This window comes from Gobius niger, assembly GCF_951799975.1.
Source record: "Gobius niger genome assembly, chromosome: 20".
Classification (NCBI taxonomy): Eukaryota; Metazoa; Chordata; class Actinopteri; order Gobiiformes; family Gobiidae; genus Gobius; species Gobius niger.
The window spans coordinates 13,201,172-13,226,139 of NC_136871.1; the positions used below are offsets into that span (position 1 = coordinate 13,201,172).

Here is a 24,968-nt window from a genome sequence, read left to right on the forward strand (position 1 = left end):
TCGATTTTTAGCTATTTACAAAGTTGAGTGTGTCCTCCAGTGACAATGAGTGAAACTGATGATACACAAACACATGGATTTTGACAAAGGCTTGTGGACATGGAGGTCCCCCTGGAGTACCTCTGAGGACTATCAGGGGGCCCAGATCCCACTTGATTTTTAGATTTTACCACACAGTTGATCTATACCAAATATATTTAGGCTGAATCAGTTTTTTTTAAACAATGTTTATTCTACTTACAATTTTGCTCATAAGCGTCATACTTTACACAAATGACATTAAAAGCAAGAACAAAAGAAACATGTGCTGTTGGTTATTGTTTTTGCAGTTTCACATACACAGTGATTCAAAAAGAAAAAAGGATCTGAAGGTTATCTTTATACCTATATACCTTGAACATCGGCCGCTTGAGTGTGCGGTGCTTTTTTAAAATTTTGACTGTAATGCCATAATTTAAGAATATTAAACACCTGCTCCCTCGTGAGGGATGTCATGACTGTACCACCTCCTTGTGGCTACTTTGTGGTTTCACAGGGATATACAAATTTAGCAACAACATGAGCCATTCACAAAGTAACTAGTTTTACATCATTTCACATCGTTTCCTGGGTAAAGTACTGTCAATATAGAGTTTTGACAGGATAATATTCATACAAACCATAAGAATCAGAACAGCTGCCCTGGGTCAAAACTCTAAAGTAAGTCACATCATCTTAAATTTTGTTAATGCAACCCAACTCTTAGAGGCCTTTTGATAACCTTCTACCTTCAGTGTTCCATAACATAAAAAATATAAAATTATAAGAGTGATTATTGGTCACCGCTTCAGGAGGTTGTTAATAGCCTTGAGTTCATCCGATGACAGAGACGTTAGGCTGTAGCCCCTCAGCTCAGGCTTTCCTACACACAAACACAGGAGCGAGAAAGAGAGTTACTTGAATGGGATCCTGAAGTAATACATTAAAAGTGCTCTCTTGGTGCTGAGACGGATGTAAGAGCAGCTGCCAGTCTGCCTTTATTGCTCCTAACTGCATTCACAGAGGCATTTTTCATCTAATGCGTTATTTAACAATATGCAATAATGGTGGTGAATGTCTCGACTCCACACCTGCAAATAGGGCTGCAACTAACGATTATTTTGTAATCGATTAATCTATCGATTATTTTTACGATTAATCGATTAATCGCTTGGCTGTGAATAGTGTAATTTTTTTTAATCACATTATAGCTTAAGTGGGGCTGTTTGAGGATGTGTTGATGGAGTAAACTAAAGGGAAATGTTTTTTGAAGGCTCTATTAATGAAATTTACAATTTCCAAAACACTACAGACCCTAAATATAAAATCAAAGTAGGTTTTCAACAAAAATATTACATTTTTAATGTAATTTTTGCTCCATTTTAGTCTGTGTGAACCAGAAACCGATTAATCTACTACTAAAATAGTTGTCAACTATTTCAGTAATCGATTAGTCGTCGATTAATCGATTAGTCATTTCAGCCTTACCTGCAAATACACTGAGCAGAGTTATGTCAGGTTTTCTGTATTTTTCACACATCTTAATTTCATTACTATGTTGTAACTGGCACCTGAATCCAAAAATGTACTCAAATGATTTTTTTAATTCTTCCTGTTTGCACCGGATCGGCTCCAGACAGAAGGAAACAGGCAATTTCCATCCACCCGTCCAAAGAGTCAACACTGGGAACATTTTCATGTGTCTAATGACACATCAGAGACACCTACTAAACCTTTTTTTCCCCCCGATACAAATGCACTTGGCTAAAGATGAGATCTTTAACAGTGGAAACAGATGGGCTATCATTATTTATGAGGACTCATAAATAACGCTCATCTGTCTCAGCTTTGGCAGGTTCACAGAAGAGTATAAAATATCCAAACGCACAACGCATTGATGTTGCCTATAGAACATGCAAAAAAAACATTGAATATATATCCACCTCACATGCCAGCTCAAAGGTAACTCCAGTCTCACAGTATTATTAAGAATAAAAGCTAGAATTCCACCTGAAGAACACATTTTCTTCTCAATCAGAATCAGAATAGGTTTTATTGCAATGGTTTGAGAACAGGTTCACAAACTAGGAATTTTTCTGCAAACGTGCAACATAAAACATAAAACACAGAATTAAGATGAAAATAAGCTAAAAAACGTTCAACTATCAACTATAAGGCTATGGGGCATGAATTAAGAATGTTAAATAAATAAGATAAATTGAAGTGTGACATATGGTGTGACCCCATATCATTCAAATAACACCATATCATTCAAAATCAACTTTTTGGGCCCGATCTGGCTAAATGTAGACTTTTGCCCAAAGGGGGGGGGTGTCCGTCTCCATGCCTTCATACCTGGTGTAGTGAGTGGTGGGTGGACAGACTCCCGTGGCGATGTTTCTCAGCAGTGGTCCGTCCCTATGCTTTACCTCTCACAAACCGCACAAGACTGGAATATTTTCCGCCGGTGGTGGAAACCATATACTGCAACTTTCAAGATTTTGGGGGTACATAATGTTTTTAACCTGCTCCAGCTACAACGTAACTTTTGCTCGCTGTCCGTTGTGAAATCTTGAGCTATCGCTTCATTTGTGTGGGACTCTAATTCACTCATTCACTCTAATTGTGAATGTAAGAGATAAAGGAGAGGAAGGACAGCACCGATGTGGAATTGGTGTTCAACTCTTTGCTCAAGACAGAGACATTGCACATGTTGTCTAGTCTCCCCATCCACTCCTTCAATAGGTCAAGGCCTGTCATGCTCTGAGGTATTGACAGGCTGATTCAACCAGTTTAAGTGAAGTGTGATTTCTCAAAGAGGCAGATAGCGTTAATTACTGTACACTGCTGCAGTACGATCTTTTACCTTGAATATCATTGAGGCGATTCACTTTTGCTTTCAGTTCTTTATGAAGACCATTGATTTCTTTGTCAAGCTGCTCCTGATCTGCAAACAAACAACATTAGATAAGACAATACAATAGATATTATTAGGTATAAAAATAGGCTGTGTAAAAAGATGGGCGATGTCAATGTACCTCTTTGTATTATCTCTGTGGTTTTATTAGCGGGAAACTTTATAAAAATGTTTCCAAAGCACACTTTTACCTTTTCTGGAGAACAAAACAAATCATGTTTCTCAATTTTTGTTAATAAAGGTGGCACGGAGCCAACGGACATTGGCTTACCGTTACTGGACACTTCTTGCCGCAAAGCATTTAGTGCCTCTCTGTTCCGGTTTCTTTTAATGTCCAGATCCACAATCTGTCAGAAAATAACACATAACGTCATTATTATTATGATGAGAAGTTATGAATTATGATTGGTTGATATGAAAAAATCTAATAAATCATTAAGCATCAAGCCTACATTACAATTTTAACAAACTTAAATCGGGGGGGAAATGACAGTGGCTGTTCGTTACTGTTAGCTCGTATCTTGATGATAAATAATCCGGATTGTAATAATTTCGGAATTAGGAAAGACAATTTGTAAGCGTGTTGAACTGTGCATTTGTCACCTGTTGTTTAGTAGTAAGCACTTCTTCTGCAGCCTCCTCCACTAAAGTTAAATACTCCAACACGCGCTGAGAGTCCGCGTCCATGGCTGTGTCTCCACCAAAATACATCCGGAGAGAAACAACACACTCCTAAAAAAAACAGTCCGGCCATCAGTGCAACACTGCCCTCTACTGTTCCTGCGATGCAAAGTGGCCACATGCAACAGGATGCGCTCAGCGCATGGATGTTAAATGATTTATACGGTGTATTATAGTATACAGGTAAGTTGGTTTTACCTATATACAATAAAGATTTTAATGAAGTGCAGAAAGGCCTAACTAGGGATTGCAGTTGATAATTAGCACTAGCTATAAACTATATTTGCATAGCATCAGTTACAAGCTTGTTTGCACTGTGTTGAATTGTAATGTCCCTGTCAAATAAATGAATAAATAAAGATAAAATGTATGACTGATTTTTTCAGTTTTATAAAGTATTAATCACTTTTGCACTCAGTTACCCGAGATTTTCCTTAAAAAAAACAAACAACTAATTCTATAGGTCACTATTTTTCAAGTCTACCAGAGTAAACACACTTGTTTTCAACAAAATCTACACAGAGCAGAGCGTGTGTAAAAAATAACCTACATTGGACACAGTAAAGCCTTAAAAAAACAGCGTGAAACAGTGTGAATCAACCCAACTTGCAAATACTTAAACAATGCAACACAGTAAAGTCCTTTAATGTTAATTGTATAATGATAAAAACACAGATGTGACTTTACAAAAACAAAAAGGAGAAAAGACTCAATATCCATTGAAATAAAACATAGCTTTAAAATGGACAATGCCCATGAAACAACATGTGAGTAACTTGGAATCACAGCGAATTTAGAATTGGATGAACACAAAACTATTTTGAGTCCAAATTAAAAACAATACGATAAAATTCCTCCAGTGGCTCTTAGGGAGTGTCCTTGAAATTGTATCCAATCCAATATCCAGTATCACTTATGGAGAGTCCATTGTCTCCCTTTTCATAATTTGACACTTCTTTGGGTTCATTGTCCATGTTCCTTTTTATGAAGATGAACCAATCGACAAAACATGATATTTCATAAACTTTTGCATTGGGAATAGTGCAGCTACTAACTATGTTTTGGCATCATAATCGGTCCCAAGACTTCTTTTTAGATATAGTGTATGTACCATCCAATGATCCAACACAAGATTGAGGTATTTTGGAAGCTTTTCATAAATACTGAGAGGGCCCTTTGGGGCATTCTTGGTCCATAAGAAAAATTGGATTCCACGGTTATGTGCTGTGGTCTCAAGACGGTGCTCACTTTCCTCCGGCCATAATTTTGAGGTACTGAAGAGCATTGTAGGCCGCGTTAGCTCGAGCATCATCCACACTTGGAGCAAACCCATGGCAGACTGTTATTGGCTGTGTAGACAGTTCCACCAGACACTGACAAAGGCCACTCAGACTTCGCTCTTCTGGAAAAGAAAGTACAAATACCAGCCAGTCAGTTTTTAATAACAACAACACTACATAACATTTGTATAGCGCTTGCAAGAAACTCAAAGACGCTTCACGGAGGGAACATATCAAAAACAAAACCAATAAGATCTTACAAAACAGGTATAATGAAATGATATTAAAACTGTTGATGTAGTGGCATCACATTTACTGTTACTCTAATGTCTAATTCAAACCAATCACGTTATCTCAAATCCTGTATTTTAGACATTTTAGCAGTTAAATCTGATGATTTATGTGCCATTGCCGTTTAGTTTGAAGTGAGGAAAAGAGCCTCCAGCATGAGTGAAAGTGTGAAGTAGAATGAACTCATGCATCATTTGATGTATTTACCTTAAAGCAAAGTTTATAGACCATGTGACTTCAGTGGAAAGTCTTACCTAGATCGAGGTAACTAACATCAAAGCGCTGCTCAAGAGACAGGTCGGTGAGAACGGAGCAAAAGTTGGAGTCTGTGGGACTGGCCAGGGGATGACTGCGCAGCTGGAGGATCTTCTCTCCGGCGGAGTTCCTCAGAGAGTCCCAAGTGCAGCTGAAGCTTTTACTCTTACCTGACTCAGCTCTATTCCCCAAGTGCTGAATGTAAGGAAGAAAAAAAAAACATTTCTCTGTCATTTCTGTGCACTTCACAAACTGCAGTTGTATTTTGAGTGCACCCAACCTATGAATCACGAACAATACCATTGCAAAAGTGTCATCCTCTGTGTCCGCTTCATTGCTGCTTCTCAAGTCAACTGGGACGTCATGAATTCGTGACAACATCTTAGCTGCAGCATTTCTCTTCGCTAGCTTTTTGGATGTACCACTGCCTAGTGATAAAAAAAAACAACAAAAAACAACAAAACATTTATAGTCAAGATTAGAGAAATGTAGTAAGAAGTAAATAAATCAATAATTTAAAAATACAAATAGGATGCAAAGGGTAAACAAAAGCAAGATTGGTTAAAGGTGCATTACGCAACATTTTATGTGGGAAAAAAACCTAATTCAAGTTAATTGCTCAGGCTTGGGTCAGGCTTTATGCCCACGGGCCTGGGTCGGGTCGGGCTGGATTTTTTGGGCCTGATCTAAACTCTACCCAGTGACCACTGTGATGGAAAGTAAAGACAGCATGCAAACCACTCATACAGCCACTGGGTCAAGGCCACATACGCACATATATCAACTTTCTTTCCACATAATGCACCTTTAACGTAATGTGTTTCTGAAATGTAAATGTGCACTTTTTCTGTCCTGCAAAAAGAATATTTTAAATGTTTTATGCACATAATAAAGGGTGCATACTGGACTTATGCAAATATTTCTATAAGTATACCTATTTCCATGAATCTCTCCACTCTGCAGGTCATGGTGAACTCTTTGCGATGTGCTGGGCCAGATTCCTGGGTGACTGTGTACTCTGGCAAACGCCATCCTTTCTGTACTACCAGCTCCTGTCAAAGAAACATGCACAGCAAGACATTTATATAAAAGAAAACAACACAAGGCACGTATTTCTTGACAACAAGGAACAAATCAAAAAGCCAGATTCATACCTGAAGGGCTCCTACTGGGTTGCATTCAGACTGTTGAGAATTACTTAATGTCTTCATCTCAGAAGGTGAGCTGTGGAAAAACAGGCAGCATACACGTTACAACACATTGCAACATCAGACAGCAGCATTAGCAAGTTCACTTGTGAATGGTGCCCAGTGAAGTGTATTTCATTTCAAACATTTGTCAATGGGGGAAAAAACAAAGCACTACCACTTCTTTAATATTATATTTCTCTGGTAATTAAATTGAATTCAATCAGCTTTATTGTCACTTTTGTTTCTCTTCATCCATTGATGCAAAGAGACAATAGCTATATGAGCAAAAAAACTAGGGGGAACAAAAGTTAATAGTAGGGGGTCAGCTCAGCAGAGGGAGGGAAGGGAAGAGTTCAGCTTCCTGACAGTCTGGTGGATAAGGCTGTCCTTCAGTCAGTTGGACACGTTTGTAAATTGTGCCAATTAGGTTAATTTTAATGAACACAGGCTCGGGATATACATGCAAACTCCACAAAGACTGGCCCCGTCCGGGACTTTCTTGCTGTGAGGCAGGAGCTCTAACCGCTACACCAAAGAGCTGCCCCTCTACAATGCATTAGGTAGCTGCAGAAAGAACTGACCTGTCTCCATCCACTGCTACATCAACACAGATAAATCCGTCTCCTTCAGCGCTGATTCCAACGGGACCACAGAGACCCCCCTTGAGCATCTTCAGAGCAGCCTCGGCCGCTTTGTGTTTGGCTGCCTTCTTGCTGGGTCCTTGGCCAGTGCAGCTGATTTCTCCCACAGACACTCGGAATGTAAAGTTGGGCTGGTGGGCCTGTCCCTCGGCCTTCAGCAGGTCGTACACTGGGGTCTTGCCTATCCGCGTTCCATACTCCTGCAGCAGACTGATGGGCGTCTTCCCCGGATTCACTGCCAGCATTTGCTCAATACTAGACAAAAAGACAGAAGGGACCCCATTAATACTGGTATGTGAAGGTGCACCAGCTGATTGTCGTGCGGTTAACTTCCTCTACAAAAGCTGTAATGGGGAATGTGGGCACATGTGAATAATACATGCGATCTCTTTACAGTGTATAATATTGGGGTTTTTGGGAGACCTTCCTGATATTATTATCTCCATGCAAAAGACGTAGAGTTTTAATGGTCACTGGGCAGATGATTAAACATGTGCTACAGTTGCCCACAGGCCATGCATGATCATTTAGAGGGCGACTACACGTCAGGGAGTTTAATGTTGCATTGATCGATTAATTAAAAGTTATGCATAATACAGACATGGACAGCACTTAGCTTAGCCTACCTGGAGCATGATCCGGAGTTTCTCTTCCAGCTGTCCGGTGCTATCTCGTCGTTCATTCCCTATGTCACACAGACAGAGCCCGGTGATTTCGGATGGCAGCTCCCCCCAAACTGAACCGACGCTTTCTTTCATTAGACAGAACTTTTTAGCTCAGATACGAGTGTCAGAAACAAAACGCTGCAGCCTCTTCTTCTGCATCCACATCAGCAGCACATGCAAACTACAATCAGTGCTGCCGCCACCTGGTGGTAACAAGAAAAACACCAGGTGTTTAGTACGGCGTTGAAACAACTTAATACCATAGACATAATAACTCACGGCAAGAAAAACCCGGAGTAGCCTACACAATACACGGACAATCATATTATTTTCATGAGGCATGTCTCATTTAGAGACTCTGTAAATGAGATCTGTGATCCTGAATCTGCTATGAACATCCAGGACAGAGGGTGGCGGTGACGCTGGTGTCACTGAGCATCAAAGATAAGACAGAACAGTGAACACTGTTTCCGTATTGGTTTGTTTATCGAGTGTTTTATTTCATCTCATGTGCCCTTTGGAGCAATTTGAACGAATACTGTATTTTAGGCATGTATTATGAGTTACTTAAATTACAATAGCCTACATGGGTAAGAGTTTGCGTGCGGTTGTGAAATAGCTAAAAAGAAAAACTATCCTCAGATTGATGCTGTTCTTCGTTTCCGTACGTCACATCCGTGATGTGCCACAAACGTGCTTTTGACTGGAGTGACTTTCAAAACATTCAGATGAGCGTCTCCGAAGAAAGAGTGAGTGAAATGAGAATTTCTAGTGGATCAACATTTGCACCAGCTATGAGTCAATAAGCTCAAACAAGACGAGCTGTAATGGGGTGTTTCAGAGCTGTCAGAGTCTCGTTTGGTGCGTCTCATGTTCGACTCGTTATTCAATATGCACAAACCAGATGGTGTTCTGCTAAATCCACAAGTGGACAGAGAAGGACTTTAGATATACTGAGACAGGAGCTGTCTAAAGGACCAAGACTTCCTGATTTTATTCGTGAAGGGAAACTCTCTAAACCCACTTCTGCTGCTCACAATGAAGAGCCTGAAGAAACCAGTTACCTGCCTGATCATATTGGCGAGGGGATCTCCAGGAAAGGTTGGTCTGAAACTTGAGACAAAAAAAGACAATTTTTGTCTCTTTGATCAGTTGAATTTAATAATGCTTAGATCTGATATTGTACATGTAGCTGCTGGGGTGGCAAGACCTTTACCCTTGCTGTCAAGCCCTGAATGCTTTAATATTTTGTTAAAAGATAAATTGTTTACCCTTTAACAGTGTATTTTGAAACGTATGGCTGCCAAATGAATGTGAATGACACAGACATAGCAATGTCAATATTACAAAAGAAGGGATACCAACAAACCAAGCACTTAAATGAAGTAAGTGACTGTCACATAGTCCTTTGTTTTGATTTATACGGCTCACTTATTCATCTCTACTTGCAGGCAGATGTTGTTCTACTGGTTACCTGTTCTATCAGGTAGAAGATTTTTGATATACTTTCATTAATTGCTGATTCAAATGTGTGTAATTTCAATATTAAAAATAATAAAATATGATAAGTATTTGCTGTACTTCCTGTACTTGCTGTAGCTGATGACAGCTGATGTGTATTCAGTGTCACATCCAGGATTTCCAACAAATGGTAATGTCATTGCCTCCATACAGGGAAAAAGCGGAACAAACTATATGGAATAGGCTTCAACAACTCACAGCCATGAAGAAGAAACGTTTACGAAGCCATGTACCTATGAAAATTGGCATTTTAGGTAAGTTTTTAAAAATGTGTTAAAATCATCCTCTTCTCAACTGCGCTCTGTGTGTAGGTTGTATGGCTGAGAGACTGAAGACGGAGCTCTTAGAACGAGAGAAGTTGGTGGATATTTTGGCCGGTCCAGATGCTTACCGAGACCTCCCTCGCCTCCTTACTGTTGCTGATGGTGGCCATCAGGCCAGCAATGTGCTACTATCTTTGGAGGAAACATATGCAGATATTATGCCTGTCCAGCACACGCCCCAAGGTCACAGCGCATTTGTGTGAGTGATGCTGAATCCATTTAACACTTTTTATAAGGTCTTTCTGTGAAACACTGGTGCTTCTTTGACAGCTCAATAATGCGAGGCTGTGACAACATGTGCAGCTACTGCATCGTTCCCTTCACGCGGGGCAGAGAGAGGAGTCGGCCTGTCAGCTCCATTCTGGATGAAGTCCGCTTGCTGTCAGATCAGGCAAGATGTCCCTACTCTCCAATAACTGAACCATCACCATTTCATACATACCAATGTCCTTTGTAAATCTGGACAATTAATAGCAAATTACAGAGGCTGCAAGTTACAAAAAATGTTGCCTGAAAACAATAAAGTTCTTTGTCTTTATTGGGATTTATTGTATAAAAACAATTCAGAAAAGAAGGGAGTCTTGTATTATATTATTATATATATATTATTATTAGTTTAAGCATTTATGTTTCAGTGTGTTTTCATACTTCTCAACTTGTTTAAAACATGCACTAAGAACTGACACTTGATTTATTCATCCATTCTTAATTTGACCCGCATATCTCAATTGACAACAATTTCTCATTTACAATCTAATCTATAATCTGGCAAATAGGCTTTACAAAATAATATTTTGCAGTACCAAAACCTTTAACGTTTCTTAGGTTAAAAACACGGATGGGTTTCGATACATGACCGACTCTAATCCATGTTTATTAAGAAATATGACTGAGTGGATGTCAGTTTGTTGCGTTCAATAATTTTGGTGGATGTTGTGCAGGGAGTGAAGGAGGTCACGCTGCTTGGTCAGAATGTCAACAGCTACAGGGATACGTCCGAGGAGCAGTTCTGTGGAAAAGATATGACAAAGCTCAGTCGGGGCTTCAGCACAGTTTACAAAGCCAAAAAGGGAGGTCTGCGTTTCTCTGACCTACTAGACCGAGTGTCGCGCATCAACCCTGACATGAGAGTCCGATTCACCTCTCCACATCCCAAAGACTTCCCCGATGAGGTAACTGTGACTGATTTTTCATTCGAGCTTGTGTGAGTCAGAGCTGCAAACTAGAACTGATTCCTTTTTAAATGGATGGTAATGGCTGGCAGCTTGTTATCAAACGATTTACCCTTCCTTGTTTATTCTTTCCTCTAGGTTTTACAATTGATTGCAGAAAGGGGGAACATCTGTAAGCAAATTCATCTTCCAGCGCAGAGTGGGAGCAATCATGTTCTCCAAGCAATGCGCCGTGGGTAAGACTGAACTAACTCACTCAAAAAAACCAGTACATTTCCTCCACCTTTACCTTTCAGATACTCAAAGGAGGCCTACCTGGAGCTTGTGGAGAACATCAAGAGAGTCATTCCTGGTGGGCACATTATGATTTTGTACATGCTGTGCAAATGGTGTTGACTTTCTTTTGCATGTTTCAGGAGTAAGTCTGAGCAGTGACTTCATCTCAGGCTTCTGTGGCGAGACTGAGGAGGACCACCAGCAGACCCTGTCCCTGATCAAAGCCGTGGGCTACAACGTTGGCTTTCTCTTCGCTTACTGTATGAGAAAGGTGACTTGTGCCTTGACAAATTCATATTTGTTTTCTTTGCCTTTGTTTGTAATAACTTAACTTGAATATCATGATCTGTAGAAAACCCATGCCTACCACCGTCTGGAAGACAATGTTCCGCCTGAGGTGAAGCAGCGTCGATTGGCAGAGTGCATCGATGTGTTTAGAGAAGAAGCTGCTAAGATCAATTCGTCTCTCATTGGCTCCACACAACTTGTCCTGGTTGAGGGGGTGAGTTTTAAGGATTGTTTCTATTGAACAGAAAAGTTGGATTTGTACTGATCATTGGTTCTTTAAACAAGCCGCAAAAGTAGTAAGTATGCAGTATTTGGTCCACAAAGCTGATGGTTATTACATACCTATCAAAGCACACAAATGGATAAATGGTTAACTAATCTTAAACATCAAGCCTCAAAACTGTTCAAACATACATTACAAAGACCATCCTTATGCACAGGAAAGTAAAAGATCTGCTGAAGACCTGTGTGGGAGAACGGATGGCAACATGAAAGTGGTTTTCCCTAAAGAGGATGTTCCTGCTGCAGGAATAAGCAGTGCACCCATCAAAGCACGAGACTATGTGCTCGTGAAGGTCAGTGGCATTTTCTTTGTTACTAGTTTTTGTTTGCTCACACATTGTACACCATAACACATGGCATGGCATTCTTCTGTTTTCTCTGCTGTTTTGCAGATTCTGTCCGCTACCTCTCAGACTCTGAGAGGCCGAGCGCACAGCCACAGCTCTTTGAGGACTTTAGAGCACTGCCTCTCCAACGTGTCAAACAAGCACACACAGCTTTCCTCTGAGCAGTTTTGAATATTGTTGTAACAACATATTTTGTTTAAAGTGTTATTTATGAGTTCAAGAATAAAAGCTTTGAGGATGCTCTAAATCAGTCCTTGATAGATTAAAAGAGGAATGTCTGGGTGTGTTATTCTTCAGGCTGCTTTGAACCATTTGTTCGGCGCATTGGCAAATGTTTGTGAGCAAAGAGAGAAGTGAAATAAGCAGAACATGCTGGGACCGCTCGGGGCGAGGCATGTTGCTTGAAATGGGGTTGTACAGATCTCTGACAGATTTCTTTGCATTATGTTATTTGTGAATAAAATGCATCTTTTTCAATTCTTTTGAGTGTGACACGCCAATCACCATAATATTTGACAATAATGTCTGAGAAACTCAGACTCATACTATGATAAACTTTAGACTTTGGAGCTGCATATGCACAGAACTTAATCATTCTCAAAATTGGGCCTTTTGGCAACTGTAACAAACAAGGTCTTGTCTTAATAACTTAGCTATGCTTTAACTTTGTTTTCACTGAGATCTTGTATTGATGATAGGAGAGTGTGACCACTGCGCAAGGCCTTCTCCAGCACATCCCAAAGATTCTCAGTGGGGTTAAGATCTGAGCGCTGTGGTGGCCAGTCCATATGTAAAAAATGTTTCACAATGTGAGGCTCAGAACCCAGTCACTTTTTTTTTGTCAGGCAGTGCATTTTGTCTCAATATAATTCCATTTTACCATTTACATTATTAGCACTTATTAGTGCCATAATTCATAACAGAGCAGCAGAGATGCACATGTCGTTAAAGTGAAAAATATGGAATTAATTCATTCTGTGAAATCCATAAACTTCCTTACAGACATTGCCCAGTTTTGAGTTTGGTCACGAGTCATGACAACATATCAACATATTCTCTGGCTTTTCAAATGAACTTGGGTTTCATGAGATGCACCAAAAGAGGTGACACAGATGGCCTATTCATGTGATGAAATATCTGGACTGTTGCCAAAGGCAATTAAGTTTTATAATGGTGAAAAGCTCTCAAAGTAGCATCCACTACAGACATCCACTACTTCTCTCAAACAGATGCTCATGAAGATTAGACACAGACCAAGCATCTTATCTGAATAACAGGGTTGTAAGTGTAAAAACATATGAATTAGTAATTTGCTCTACAAAAAAAGAAGATCCCTCCTGTGCATCAGGCTGAACCAGAATCAACATTAGAAATGTATGCTTTGCTTTCTGAATAATTTGCAATGTTATTGCCTTAATGAGCTTTGGCCTATTATCTCACTGTAATGTTATTGAATACTATTGCAGAAAATGTAAATTAAATCAAATGAGACTTAAAAACTCAAATTAAAATGATATATTTCCTCTCTGAAACTAATTTGCGTTGATTTCTGTCATAACACTGTGAACCTGAGAGCTGCAGCAGCTGCTGTAGGAGGTGGGTTAATAATTTATATGCTGTCAATATTTACAACATTTTCTGTGTCTTCTATAGGCAATATGTCAACAACTGCAAAATGTAAGGTGAATTTACAGAGTACAAAATATCAGGTCATGTACGGTATTAGTTGATCTGTCACTTTTTAACAACGAGCCGCAGTGAGCACCCTCCTTCACAGCAGGAAGGTCACAGGTTTGACCCTGGGCCAGGCGGGGCCTTTCTGGGTGGAATTGGCATGTTCTCCCTGTGTCTGCGTAGGTTTCCTCCGGGTGCTCTGGTTTCCCCTACCACTACGCTCAACATGTGGAGATGGGTCTGCCCGAGGCTGCCCACTGCTCCCTGGAGGGTTGGGTTAAATGCAGAAAATCCTCCTATGGGGTTAATAAAGATGTACCTCACAAATGTCACATTATGAGAATCCCAAAATAAACGCGTGTCCTCAAGTGTCCAATAGTTTAGGCTAGGGGTGCCCAAAGTGTGGCCTGGGGGCCAAATGTGTGCCTCATGCATCTTTCTGAGTTGGCACACATTGCCAGAGATAGTAATAAGTACCGGTAGTTTAATCTGCAAGTTTAATCACGATTATAACCTCAATAACAAACATTTTAGTATGAGACAAAGCTGCCATGCCTACATAAAGGAATGTTGCATTGTACAACCCCATGAACTGCTACCTTAACGTGGTGGGGTTGTTTGAGTGCCCGAATGATCCGAGGAGCTATGTTGTCTGGGGCTTTATGCCCCTGGTAGGGTCTCCCATGGCAAACAGGTCCGAGGTGACGGGTCAGACGAAGAGCAGTTCAGAAGACCCCAATGGACGTACGACATTCAAGGACCGTGACGTCGCCCGGCATGGCGCAGCCGGGGCCCCACCCTGGAGCCAGACCTGGGGTTGGGGCCCGAACGCGAGCGTCTGGTGGCCGGGTCTCTGCCCACGGGGCCCGGCCGGGCCCAGCCCGAAGGGACGACGTGGGCCCGCCCTCCTGTGGACCCACCACCCGCAGAGGGATCCGTAGGGGTCGGGTGCGGAGAGGACTGGGTGGCAGTCAGAGGCAGGTGCCTCGACGACCTGGTCCGCATGCACAGCTTCTGGCGTTCGGGACATGGAACGTCACCTCGCTGGGGGGGAAGGAGCCTGAGCTTGTGCGGGAGGTTGAGAGATACCGACTAGATATAGTCGGGCTCACCTCCACGCACAGCTTGGGTTCCGGATCCCAACTCCTGGAGAGAGGCTGGACTCTCCATTTTTCTGGAGTTGCCCGCGGGGAGAGGCGGCGGGCTGGGGTGGGTTTGCTCATATCCCCCCAGCTCAGCCGCCACGTGTTGGAGTTCACCCCGGTGGACGAGAGGGTCGCGTCCCTACGCCTTCGGGTCGGGGACAGGTCTCTCACCGTTGTTTCGGCCTACGGGCCCAACATCGGTGCAGAGTACCCGGCCTTCTTGGAGTCCCTGGGAGGGGTACTAGATAGTGCTCCGACTGGGGACTCCATTGTTCTGCTGGGGGACTTCAACGCCCACGTGGGTAACGACAGTGAGACCTGGGAGGGGGTGATTGGGAAGAACGGCCTCCCCGATCTGAACCCGAGTGGTGTTCTGTTATTGGACTTCTGTGCTAGTCACAGTTTGTCCATAACGAACACCATGTTCGAGCACAAGGGTGTCCATAAGTGCACGTGGCACCAGGACACCCTAGGCAGGAGGTCGATGATCGACTTTGTAGTTGTGTCGTCTGACCTCCGGCCGCGTGTCTCGGACACTCGGGTGAAGAGAGGGGCTGAGCTGTCAACCGATCACCACCTGGTGGTGAGCTGGATCCGCTGGCAGGGGAGGAAGCCGGTCAGACCTGGCAGGCCCAAGCGTGTTGTGAGGGTCTGCTGGGAACGTCTGGCGGATCCCTCTGTCAGTGGGGTCTTCAACTCCCACCTCCGGAAGAGCTTCTCCCAGATTCCGGGGGAGGCGGGGGACATGGAGTCAGAGTGGACTCTGTTCTCCTCCTCCATTGTCGATGCGGCTGCTCGTAGTTGTGGCCGTAAGGTCTCTGGTGCCTGTCGCGGCGGCAATCCCCGAACCCGGTGGTGGCGCCCGGAAGTAAGGGATGCCGTCAAGCTGAAGAAGGAGTCCTACCTGGCCTTGTTGGCTTGTGGGACTCCTGAGGCAGCTGAGAGGTACCGGCAGGCCAAGCGTGCTGCAGCTCGTGCGGTCGCGGAGGCTAAAACTCGGGTCTGGGAGGAGTTCGGGGAGGCCATGGAGGAAGACTATCGGTCGGCCTCGAAGAGATTCTGGCAAACCATCCGGCGCCTCAGGAGGGGGAAGCAGTGCTTCACCAACACTGTTTACAGTGCGGGTGGGGAGCTGCTGACCTCGACTGGGGATGTCGTCGGGCGGTGGAAGGAGTACTTCGAGGACCTCCTCAACCCCGTCGTCACGTCTTCCAATGAGGAAGCAGAGGCTGGGGACTCGGAGGTGGGCTCGCCCATCACCGGGGCTGAAGTCACCAAGGTGGTGAGAAAGCTCCTTGGTGGCAAGGCTCCGGGGGTGGATGAGATTCGCCCTGAGTACCTTAAGTCTCTGGATGTTGTAGGACTGTCTTGGCTGACACGTCTCTGCAACATCGCGTGGCGGTCGGGGACAGTGCCCCTGGATTGGCAGACCGGGGTGGTGGTCCCTCTCTTTAAAAAAGGGGGATCGGAGGGTGTGTTCCAATTACAGAGGAATCACCCTCCTTAGCCTCCCCGGTAAGGTCTATTCCGGGGTGCTGGAGAGGAGGATCCGGCCGATGGTTGAACCTCGGATCCAGGAGGAACAATGCGGTTTTCGTCCTGGTCGTGGCACACTGGACCAACTCTATACCCTTCATCGGGTACTCGAGGGTTCGTGGGAGTTCGCCCAACCAGTCCACATGTGTTTTGTGGATCTGGAGAAAGCGTTCGACCGCGTCCCTCGTGGTGCCCTGTGGGAGGTGCTCCGGGAGTATGGGGTCCGGGGCCCTCTGCTAAGGGCTGTCCGTTCCCTGTATGACCGCAGCAGGAGCTTGGTTCGCATTGCCGGCAGTAAGTCAAACCTGTTCCCGGTGCGTGTTGGTCTCCGCCAGGGCTGCCCTTTGTCACCGGTTCTGTTCATTACTTTTATGGACAGAATTTCTAGGCGCAGCCAGGGGCCGGAGGGTGTCCGGTTTGGGAGCCTCAGAGTCTCATCTCTGCTGTTTGCGGACGATGTTGTTCTGATGGCTTCAACGAACCAGGACCTTCAGCACGCACTGGGGCGGTTTGCAGCCGAGTGTGTAGCGGCCGGGATGAGGATCAGCACCTCCAAATCCGAGGCCATGGTTCTCCACCGGAAAAAGGTGGTTTCCCCTCTTCAGGTCGGTGGGGAGTCCTTACCTCAAGTGGAGGAGTTCAAGTATCTCGGGGTCTTGTTCACGAGTGAGGGACGGATGGAGCGTGAGATCGATAGACGGATCGGTGCGGCGTCAGCAGTGATGCGGTCGCTGTATCGGTCTGTCGTGGTGAAGAGGGAGCTGAGTCGGAGGGCAAAGCTCTCGATTTACCGATCGATCTACGTTCCCACCCTCACCTATGGTCATGAGATTTGGGTAATGACCGAAAGGACAAGATCGCGAATACAAGCGGCCGAAATGAGTTTCCTTCGCAGGGTGGCTGGGCGCACCCTCCGAGATCGGGTGAGGAGCTCAGTTACCCGGGAGGAGCTCGGAGTAGAGTCGCTGCTCCTTCACGTCGAAAGGAGCCAGCTGAGGTGGCTCGGGCATCTGTTTCGGATGCCTCCTGGTCGCCTCCCGCGGGAGGTGTTCCAGGCATGTCCTAGTGGGACAAGGCCTCGTGGAAGGCCCAGGATACGGTGGTGGGACTATGTCTCCGAGCTGGCCTGGTGTCGCCTCGGGGTCCCCCCAGAACAGCTGGAGGAGGTGTGTGAGGATCGGGAAGTTTGGGCATCTCTGCTGAGACTGCTGCCCCCGCGACCCGGCCCCGGATAAGGCGGAAGAAAATGGATGGATGGATGGCATTGTACATGTGTTATTCACTGTCCCAAAAACAAATAAATTAATCATTGAAATGCATCCGTTAAATGTTTCGCTGTATTAAACTTTTGAGATTGTGAATGGCATTTGGGTCATACACAGTTGTACGTATAAATAGAGCTTATCTATTTACATCATCATTGGTAATCTTTGGATATCATTCAGCTCATCTGTTTTTGTTTATTTACATGCATCCAACCAACTTTAGGCTTTCTCACTGTAGCCTACATCCCCTTTGTCATTCTCTTCCTGTTTTGTTTATGGCCCGTGCACCGTGTTGACAGTCCCATTAGTAAAATGAATGGCGAAATCCTATTGTTGTCTCACATTGTGGTATGACCCTGGCTGTTTCTTTGACCGAGACGTATATGAATGATTCAGAGTGTTGGTCGTAAAAGGAGTGATGTGCCTCAGAGAGAGGAGAGGGTGAGCGCTGGAGCTGAGCAGCGAGAGGTCTGGGCAGTGTGCCATGGCCTCTGCTCTGTGTCTGATCACTACAAGCTCACAGGTAGCAACAGAGAACATGTTTGTTTTGTAACAGGGTTATCTTTAATGACTCACCTGAAATGTCATTTGATTTGTGGTGTTTAGTTTTAATGCACGACGTGGAGTCAATAAGTGGTGTCTCACGCTCTGCTCCAAGTTGTTTAATCCGCTTATACCATGGTCCCACAAACTGACACTGTTCATTTGGGCCTGTTTTTTTTTTTTAAAGGAATAGTTCACCGTTTTTACATACTGAGATATGTTCTTACCTGAGATTAGACAAGTTGATGTGTACCTGTCTGGTCTTTGTGCGTACCCTCAGTCACGCAGAAAAAAACAAAGATGTTGTTAACATTTGGCCTCTCCCAGTGTATTCCTATAGCTCCAAACGGGGGTGAAGTTAGAAGCGACCAAGCTCTTCCACGTGCACGCACAAAGACCAGACTGGTACGTGTCAACTTGTCTAAGCTTAGGTTAGAACATATCTCATTATATAAAAACGGTGAACTATTCCTTTAAGTCCTGGAAAGGGAGTTATTTTTTCTAAGCTGTTTTACCTGAGGCTACTATACTTACTATGGAAACAGCCGCAGTGGAGTCATACAGAACGTGATTTAACTGTTGCTGGACTAAATATGCGTTATACAGTTTTAACGCACACCAGTTAGCACTAGAATTGTCACTGGCCATGGTTTAATCATATTTCCGGTATACAATCTATTAATTATTCACTCCCCACACAATCTGTGCCAATGTCCCTCAAACCACCAACGGCAACGTTATTTATAGCGCACTTTGAATCAATCAAGTTGACCAAAGAGCTACAATAGCAAAGGTGACATTAAACAAAGTACATCAAATACAAACAATAATCTCAAAATCTCAGGCTGTGTCACACTTTCATCATCTTTATAGAGCTTCCATACCCGAAACACTGACAAACTGGCAATGCATAAGCAACATGGAATTTACCATCTTAATGTTGTTTGATCAACACAGCTGAAATTTCACCTTGCAGCTGCTCACTAAGGTCAGCGGTGGTCAAAGTGCTTCATTGAATAAAAGTGCAGATGCAGCCATACAGTGAACTTCTTTTTGTAGATATGGGGGGTTAATCAGTGGCATTTACAATCTGCCCACCATCACCTATATTCTGTAGTGTGCATCACAGTACATGGGATAACGTTTATTTTCTATTTTTATTCTTCTGATACTTCTCACATACTTAGTTGGTAGGGTACACTGTGTGAAAAAACATTCCCAAGGGTAAAGCACAAATCTGTCTGTAAAAAAACAAACCTTCATACAAGCTGTTCGTCATGTTTCCTTCTCTGTGCTATTCAGCAGTCTGACTGAGGCTATGAATAATATTTCTTTTGAATGTATTGAGGCTTTTATGGCTGCTATGGGTGCAGGAAAACAATGTTTATTTTGTAACTACTATAATGTACTGTTGGGCCATATAGTTACTGTTCGGCATAGAAGCATTGGATGTAGGTGGATCATTCTATTATTATGCGCCGACAATCCACAAGTTGAATGGGCGAACCTGTGGCGTGCCGATTCATCTGTAACATGTCCAGGGCTGTGTGGTTTTGAAGTGAGTTTTGTCCTGCTTTCTCTCTTCTCTGACAGTTTGACAGATGAAAACAATTTGTGGGACAGTAATATGTGTGGTGTTTGAGGCAGCGCTTTGCAACGTGTTCCTGTGCTGGAGAAAAGGTCGTGCGCTGGTGGAACAGAGATGACGTGGAGGAAACGTCCTGGCGTCTGATAACAGCGGGACCGTGGTATATGAGAGAGAGAGAGAGAGAGAGACAGGATGCTCCAGCGCTCCTCAGAGTCTTTTCAAAGCCCGGTTAGAAAATCACTTTATCGTTTCCAAGCAGACAGTGTCACTGAGAGGGAAAGGATTTTGGATGGCTCGCATAAACACGTGGAGCAACTGGAAACAAAAACAGGCTATGCGAGGCTTTCTTTCCATACGTAAAATCAGGACTCCACAGTTTGTTTCTTTTTTATTATGATTATTGTTTTTACTTTCTTGACAAGACTTAGAGCAGGGTTAGAAAATTGTGGGGTTTGTTCCTTTGCATTGGCTTGTGTCCTCATATGATTTAAAAATGTTCTTATATACTGTACTTCAGAAACATTATCCATCCACTGACCATTGTCCAATCAAAAGCCCCCAGAGCTTTAAGACAGACATTTACATAGAGCATTTTATTAAATCAGTAAAATGTGCATGTTGCCTATACCCTATAAAATGACTCATATAGACCTTTTTCTTATGAGTCTTCTTGAGTGGCCCCCATCAGTGTTTGATGCGCCCCCAGACAATTCTAAAACACAAGAATTAAAACGTATTAACGCTGTAGCTGCCTGTGAACACAATACATGGGCAGAATTAGTGATGTTTCAGCTGTTTTTGTTGTCCGCACTGCGTCCACTGTTCTGCCAAGTGGATTTGCCTCAGGCCAAAAGAGCTTTGGTTTACAGCAGCTTCATAAAAGAGCGTTGTCTCTTTATGCCATTGAGGAATAAAAGCTTAGCCACAATGAATCCCTTTTAAACTGTCTCTCAGCTGTACTCCAGATTTTATGGGGCATCTAAATCGGTTTGTCACATTTGCAAAAGTCAACTGACAGACTAAAATGTAACTTATGGGAGTGCTGTGAACTTTAGTGAGCACAGCTTGACCTGACCAATACATTGGCTGTAAATAATTCATAGTCATTTCTGGTTTGTGAGAATATGTTATCTGTACTGGATACACTACCTGACCAAAAAAAATCCACAGAGTTCTTCGTCTGAAACACTGAAGAGGCACCTCAAGCCCCCACACTCGCAGCACAGTGGAGGTATCTCAAGAGGTGCTACAGGAAACAAAAAAGGGACAAACGAGGAGGTATCCGGGCAACACTTGCAGCCACGCCACACAAGCCTTCTATTTCTACTATTATTCTGGCTAATATACGTTCACTGGAGAATAAGCTGGAGTATATTTGTCTGCTCTTCCCAGAAGTTGGTAAAAGACTGTTTTTATTCACTGAGTCCAGGCTATAACTATAACTATAACTATATGAACTATAAGGTGGAGTTTCACAGGTGAACCTCAGGTGAAGAATGGCATCAGAGCCAGGGGAGAAGGAGGCGGACAGAGAAGAAGATCTTTATTTATATAGCGCCTTTCACAGACATATAGTCACAAAGCGCTTTACATGAGACAATTGTACATTCACTCCACACTCGGTGGTGGTAAACTACGTTTGTAGCATCAGTTTCCCCTGGGGGAGACTGTCAGAGGCGCTCTCGCGACTACACACGTCTGCGCCAACGGACCCTCTGACCACCACCATACATTCACTGACACACATCATTCATCCTGGCCTATTGTGCATGTTTTTAGTGGTAGGGGAAACCTACGCAGACACGGGGAGAACATGCAAACTCCACACAGAAAGGCCCGTCCAGGTGGGAATCGAACCCGGACCTTCTAGCTGTGAAGCGAGAGCACTAACCGCTGCGCTACCGTGCCGCCAAGAAGAAGAGGAAGATGAGAAGGAGTGAGAGGAGGTGGCATGGTGGGAGCCAAGGGAGCTGTGCAGGAGGACGAGGAAGGAGGAGGTGGAGGAGCTGACCAGTGCCGGACACTGAAGGCAGCCAGCCAGGTTTCCTCCGGGTGCTCCTGTTTCCCCCACCTCCAAAAACATGCTGGTCAGTTTGGCCCACAATGACGAAATAACCCAACATCTCATCTGCGCAATTTCATTGTACAATTGTATAATGTATAATGCCAAACAACGCACTTACTTACTTACTTCATCGGACCTTCAGTTTTGAGTAAAGCTGTGGCTTTGTTTTAATAAGCTTCTGCAATGACAACCGATCCAGTGTTGCAGTAGTTTTCCATCTTCTATTGATGATTAGAGAGTGTGACCAATGTGCAAAGCCTTCCCCAGCACATCTCAAAGACTCTCAATGGGGTGAAGATCTGGACTCTGTGGCGGCCAAATCCATTTTGATGTCTCATGCTCACTGAACCACTCTGTCACAATGTGAGCTCCATGAATCCTGGCATTGTCATCTTGGAATATGCCCGTGCCATCAGGGAAGAAGAAATCCATTGCTGGAATAACCTGATCATTCAGGACGTTCATGCCGTCAGCTGAGGTCAATCTTTGGGCACATATAGTGTTGCTGAACCTAGACCTGACCAACTGCAGCAACTCCAGATCAAAACAGTAAGTCAATCCTGGTAAAAGACACTTTTTTTTTGGTCAGCAGGGTATATTACTGTAGTGCTTTTCTACATCATTTTGAGATTTTGAGCAAGATTAATTAGAGAAATAATAAAATGAATATATTTTCTAGTCTAACACGATAATAAAACGGGACCAATACAAGGCCAGAAACAACCTGAATCCAGTTGATCCCGTAACACAGACAATCCTGAAAGTGCCAAATTTCAAATGAGACAAGGTTTTTCAAGAGTTGATCAGCAGGAATAATGTTATCCACTGTATAGCATGGACCATATGGACGGAGAGTTAGACACAAATGAAAACAGAAGCCCTCTCCATGGTATGTCTCTGGAGAACGCAGAGTGATCCGAACACAGCTTCATTGTTATGAGCTAATTTACATTCTGTGAGATGAATATGAATATGTGATGTATTCAAAATGTTTAGTGCATTTATTTCGCACTGATGAATCGAACGCAGGTCAGAATATTTTTGCATAATTTGAGCTGAAGACTGCTGTATACACTGATTCCAGTCCATTAATCCACCTGAGATGCCCCTGCTCCTCTGGTGTTGTCTTTTACATGATGGTGTGCATCCTGATTCTTGAGGACGAGTGTGTGGGGGGGGCATGTGTTGTCTCAATATCCTCCTAAAATAGTCTTTGCCCCCCATCCCGCCGGGGCATAAAAAGAGAGCGGCTGTTGCAGCACTCTCCACATGTCGCAGCAGCTTGCAACCCATTCTACCTTTCTCCCTCCTCCTGGCCATGCTTTTTATAAGTGACACAGGCGGAAGAGAGAAAAACACACACAGGCCCCTCCTTTAATATCATCAGGACTCTCTATGCCCCCCCAATGAAATGAAGTAGTATTAAAGTACAACCGTAATAATGATTTATGACATGGCTACCTGTTTCCTGAGACTCTAAACATCAGCTAAAAAAATGTGTATTATGTATTCATTATCAAGGGATTGGGTTGCCAGGACATTTGTGGATTGAAGTCCTCCACATTGCACATCGTTATCATGCCATTCATCCAAAAGCTAACTTTGCTGCCATCCTTGCACTGCATGGAGGGATATGGTGTGTTTGATGTGTTTATGAGAGAGACCATGACCTCTTCGTCAGGTCGACTTCAGGAACCGCACTCTTAACTTATCATTCTGAACTTTCAAGTAAACCTAGTGAGATCAATATCAGAAAGAAAAAAGGACCTGGGATTTATTTCCAGGCACGTAGATTCTCTATTAAATGGCTTATTTCACTTGCTTGAACACACAATGTAATGGTACCCTGCTGTGAAGCCTGCAGCAGTTCAGAATTAGATTGTGAGCCTAGTGTTTATCTACTCTGATTATAATATTACTACAATTCTGTCATATTTACATCATTATAAAGTGCATATTACAGCAGAGAGGGAGTCATTTGCTAACTACAATGAACCACTGATAATTTATTGCATACCCTGTGCCTATCAGCCTCCTGGGAGCTGAGACTTCCCTATAGACAACTTAAGCACCTCCACTGCTTTAGCCCGAAACGAGCAGATTACACTGAACTGCGTGCATTCTGATAACTAACCATTTGGGATTAAACAGCCAGAGAATGATAAAGTGAGCAGGAAAAGAACATGGAGTCAAGCCAAAATGCATGTGTGAACCTGGCTTCTCCTTCGATGCTGCTCGGACAAGCTGTCAGGGCAGCCACAGTGTATAGCGAACCCCTGACATGGTGAGAAAGTGCAAACTTCACACATGTTGCCATTTGTGGTGCCATTCATATCCCACTGCTACTTGTGACAACTAGATAGCAAATATGTCATAAACAAAAACAACGTATAAAGTGACTACAGCTATGAAAAGAAAATGTCATTAAAATAATCATTGTTTGACCAACCACAGTTCTTCTATTCTATTCTATTCTATTCTAGGTCTATATTCTTTAGTTTATTTGTAGAGTGCAATTCATACACAAAGCAATTCATAGTGGGGCGACAGTGGCGCAGATGGTAGAGCGGGTCGTTTCATGATCGGAAGGTCAGGGGTTCGAATCCCACCTCCTGAAAGTGCACATTGTTGTTGTGTCCTTGGGCAAGACACCTCACCCACATTGCCCCCAGTGTCTGCGTACATTGGTGTATGAATGAGAGTATGAATGGGTGAGTGGATCCTTGCTGTAAAGCGCTTTGAGTGCCTAATGTAGGTGGAAAAGCGCTATAGAAGTTGAGACCATTTACCATTTAGTGCTTCACAGTTAGAATAAATTACAAGGATAAAATCCATCCTTTCAGCATGGTTATATTCTGCATTTGAAATCCCTTCTCCAAAAGTTGTGGAATATGCAGCTCATTTTATTCATGTTTTATACATTCTTTGCTTGCTCCTTTCTAGTGAATGTTTGGGCCCCCCCTAAAGGTACCGCCTACTTTAATTGCCCGGGGCCGTTGGCTTTG

At 43.5% G+C, this 24,968-nt stretch overlaps 3 protein-coding genes across 5 annotated transcripts; 1 reads left to right on the forward strand and 2 right to left on the reverse strand.

Annotated features, from left to right (window-relative positions):
• Window positions 1-687: 687 nt before the first annotated feature.
• Window positions 688-3,806, reverse strand: pdrg1 (p53 and DNA-damage regulated 1). 2 transcript variants are annotated; one of them, XM_079578927.1, is made up of 5 exons: window positions 3,539-3,802; window positions 3,207-3,282; window positions 3,057-3,131; window positions 2,885-2,965; window positions 688-901 (listed from the first exon to the last, which is right to left on the reverse strand). In XM_079578927.1, exons 1-5 carry the CDS (start codon window positions 3,644-3,646, stop codon window positions 819-821), a joined length of 423 nt encoding a protein of 140 aa, XP_079435053.1. In that variant the 5' UTR covers window positions 3,647-3,802; the 3' UTR covers window positions 688-818. The 2 variants fall into 2 exon arrangements, with proteins under 2 accessions (XP_079435053.1, XP_079435054.1); XM_079578928.1 differs by lacking the exon at window positions 3,057-3,131 and having other exon boundaries at window positions 3,539-3,806.
• A 443-nt stretch (window positions 3,807-4,249) lies between these two features.
• On the reverse strand, window positions 4,250-8,107 carry tarbp2 (TAR (HIV) RNA binding protein 2). Its single transcript, XM_079578971.1, has 7 exons — window positions 7,900-8,107; window positions 7,214-7,528; window positions 6,597-6,666; window positions 6,377-6,494; window positions 5,743-5,870; window positions 5,442-5,637; window positions 4,250-5,018 (listed from the first exon to the last, which is right to left on the reverse strand). The coding sequence occupies exons 1-7, from the start codon at window positions 7,953-7,955 to the stop codon at window positions 4,861-4,863; spliced, it is 1,041 nt and encodes a 346-aa protein (XP_079435097.1). The 5' UTR covers window positions 7,956-8,107; the 3' UTR covers window positions 4,250-4,860.
• Window positions 8,108-8,496: 389 nt separating this feature from the next.
• Window positions 8,497-12,687, forward strand: cdk5rap1 (CDK5 regulatory subunit associated protein 1). Of its 2 annotated transcripts, XM_079579002.1 has the most exons (13): window positions 8,497-9,039; window positions 9,220-9,323; window positions 9,390-9,424; window positions 9,613-9,713; window positions 9,771-9,981; window positions 10,053-10,173; window positions 10,724-10,954; window positions 11,093-11,190; window positions 11,251-11,306; window positions 11,371-11,501; window positions 11,583-11,732; window positions 11,959-12,093; window positions 12,193-12,687. In XM_079579002.1, exons 1-13 carry the CDS (start codon window positions 8,766-8,768, stop codon window positions 12,316-12,318), a joined length of 1,773 nt encoding a protein of 590 aa, XP_079435128.1. In that variant the 5' UTR covers window positions 8,497-8,765; the 3' UTR covers window positions 12,319-12,687. The 2 variants fall into 2 exon arrangements, with proteins under 2 accessions (XP_079435128.1, XP_079435129.1); XM_079579003.1 differs by lacking the exon at window positions 9,613-9,713 and having other exon boundaries at window positions 9,005-9,039.
• The last annotated feature ends 12,281 nt before the right edge of the window (window positions 12,688-24,968 follow it).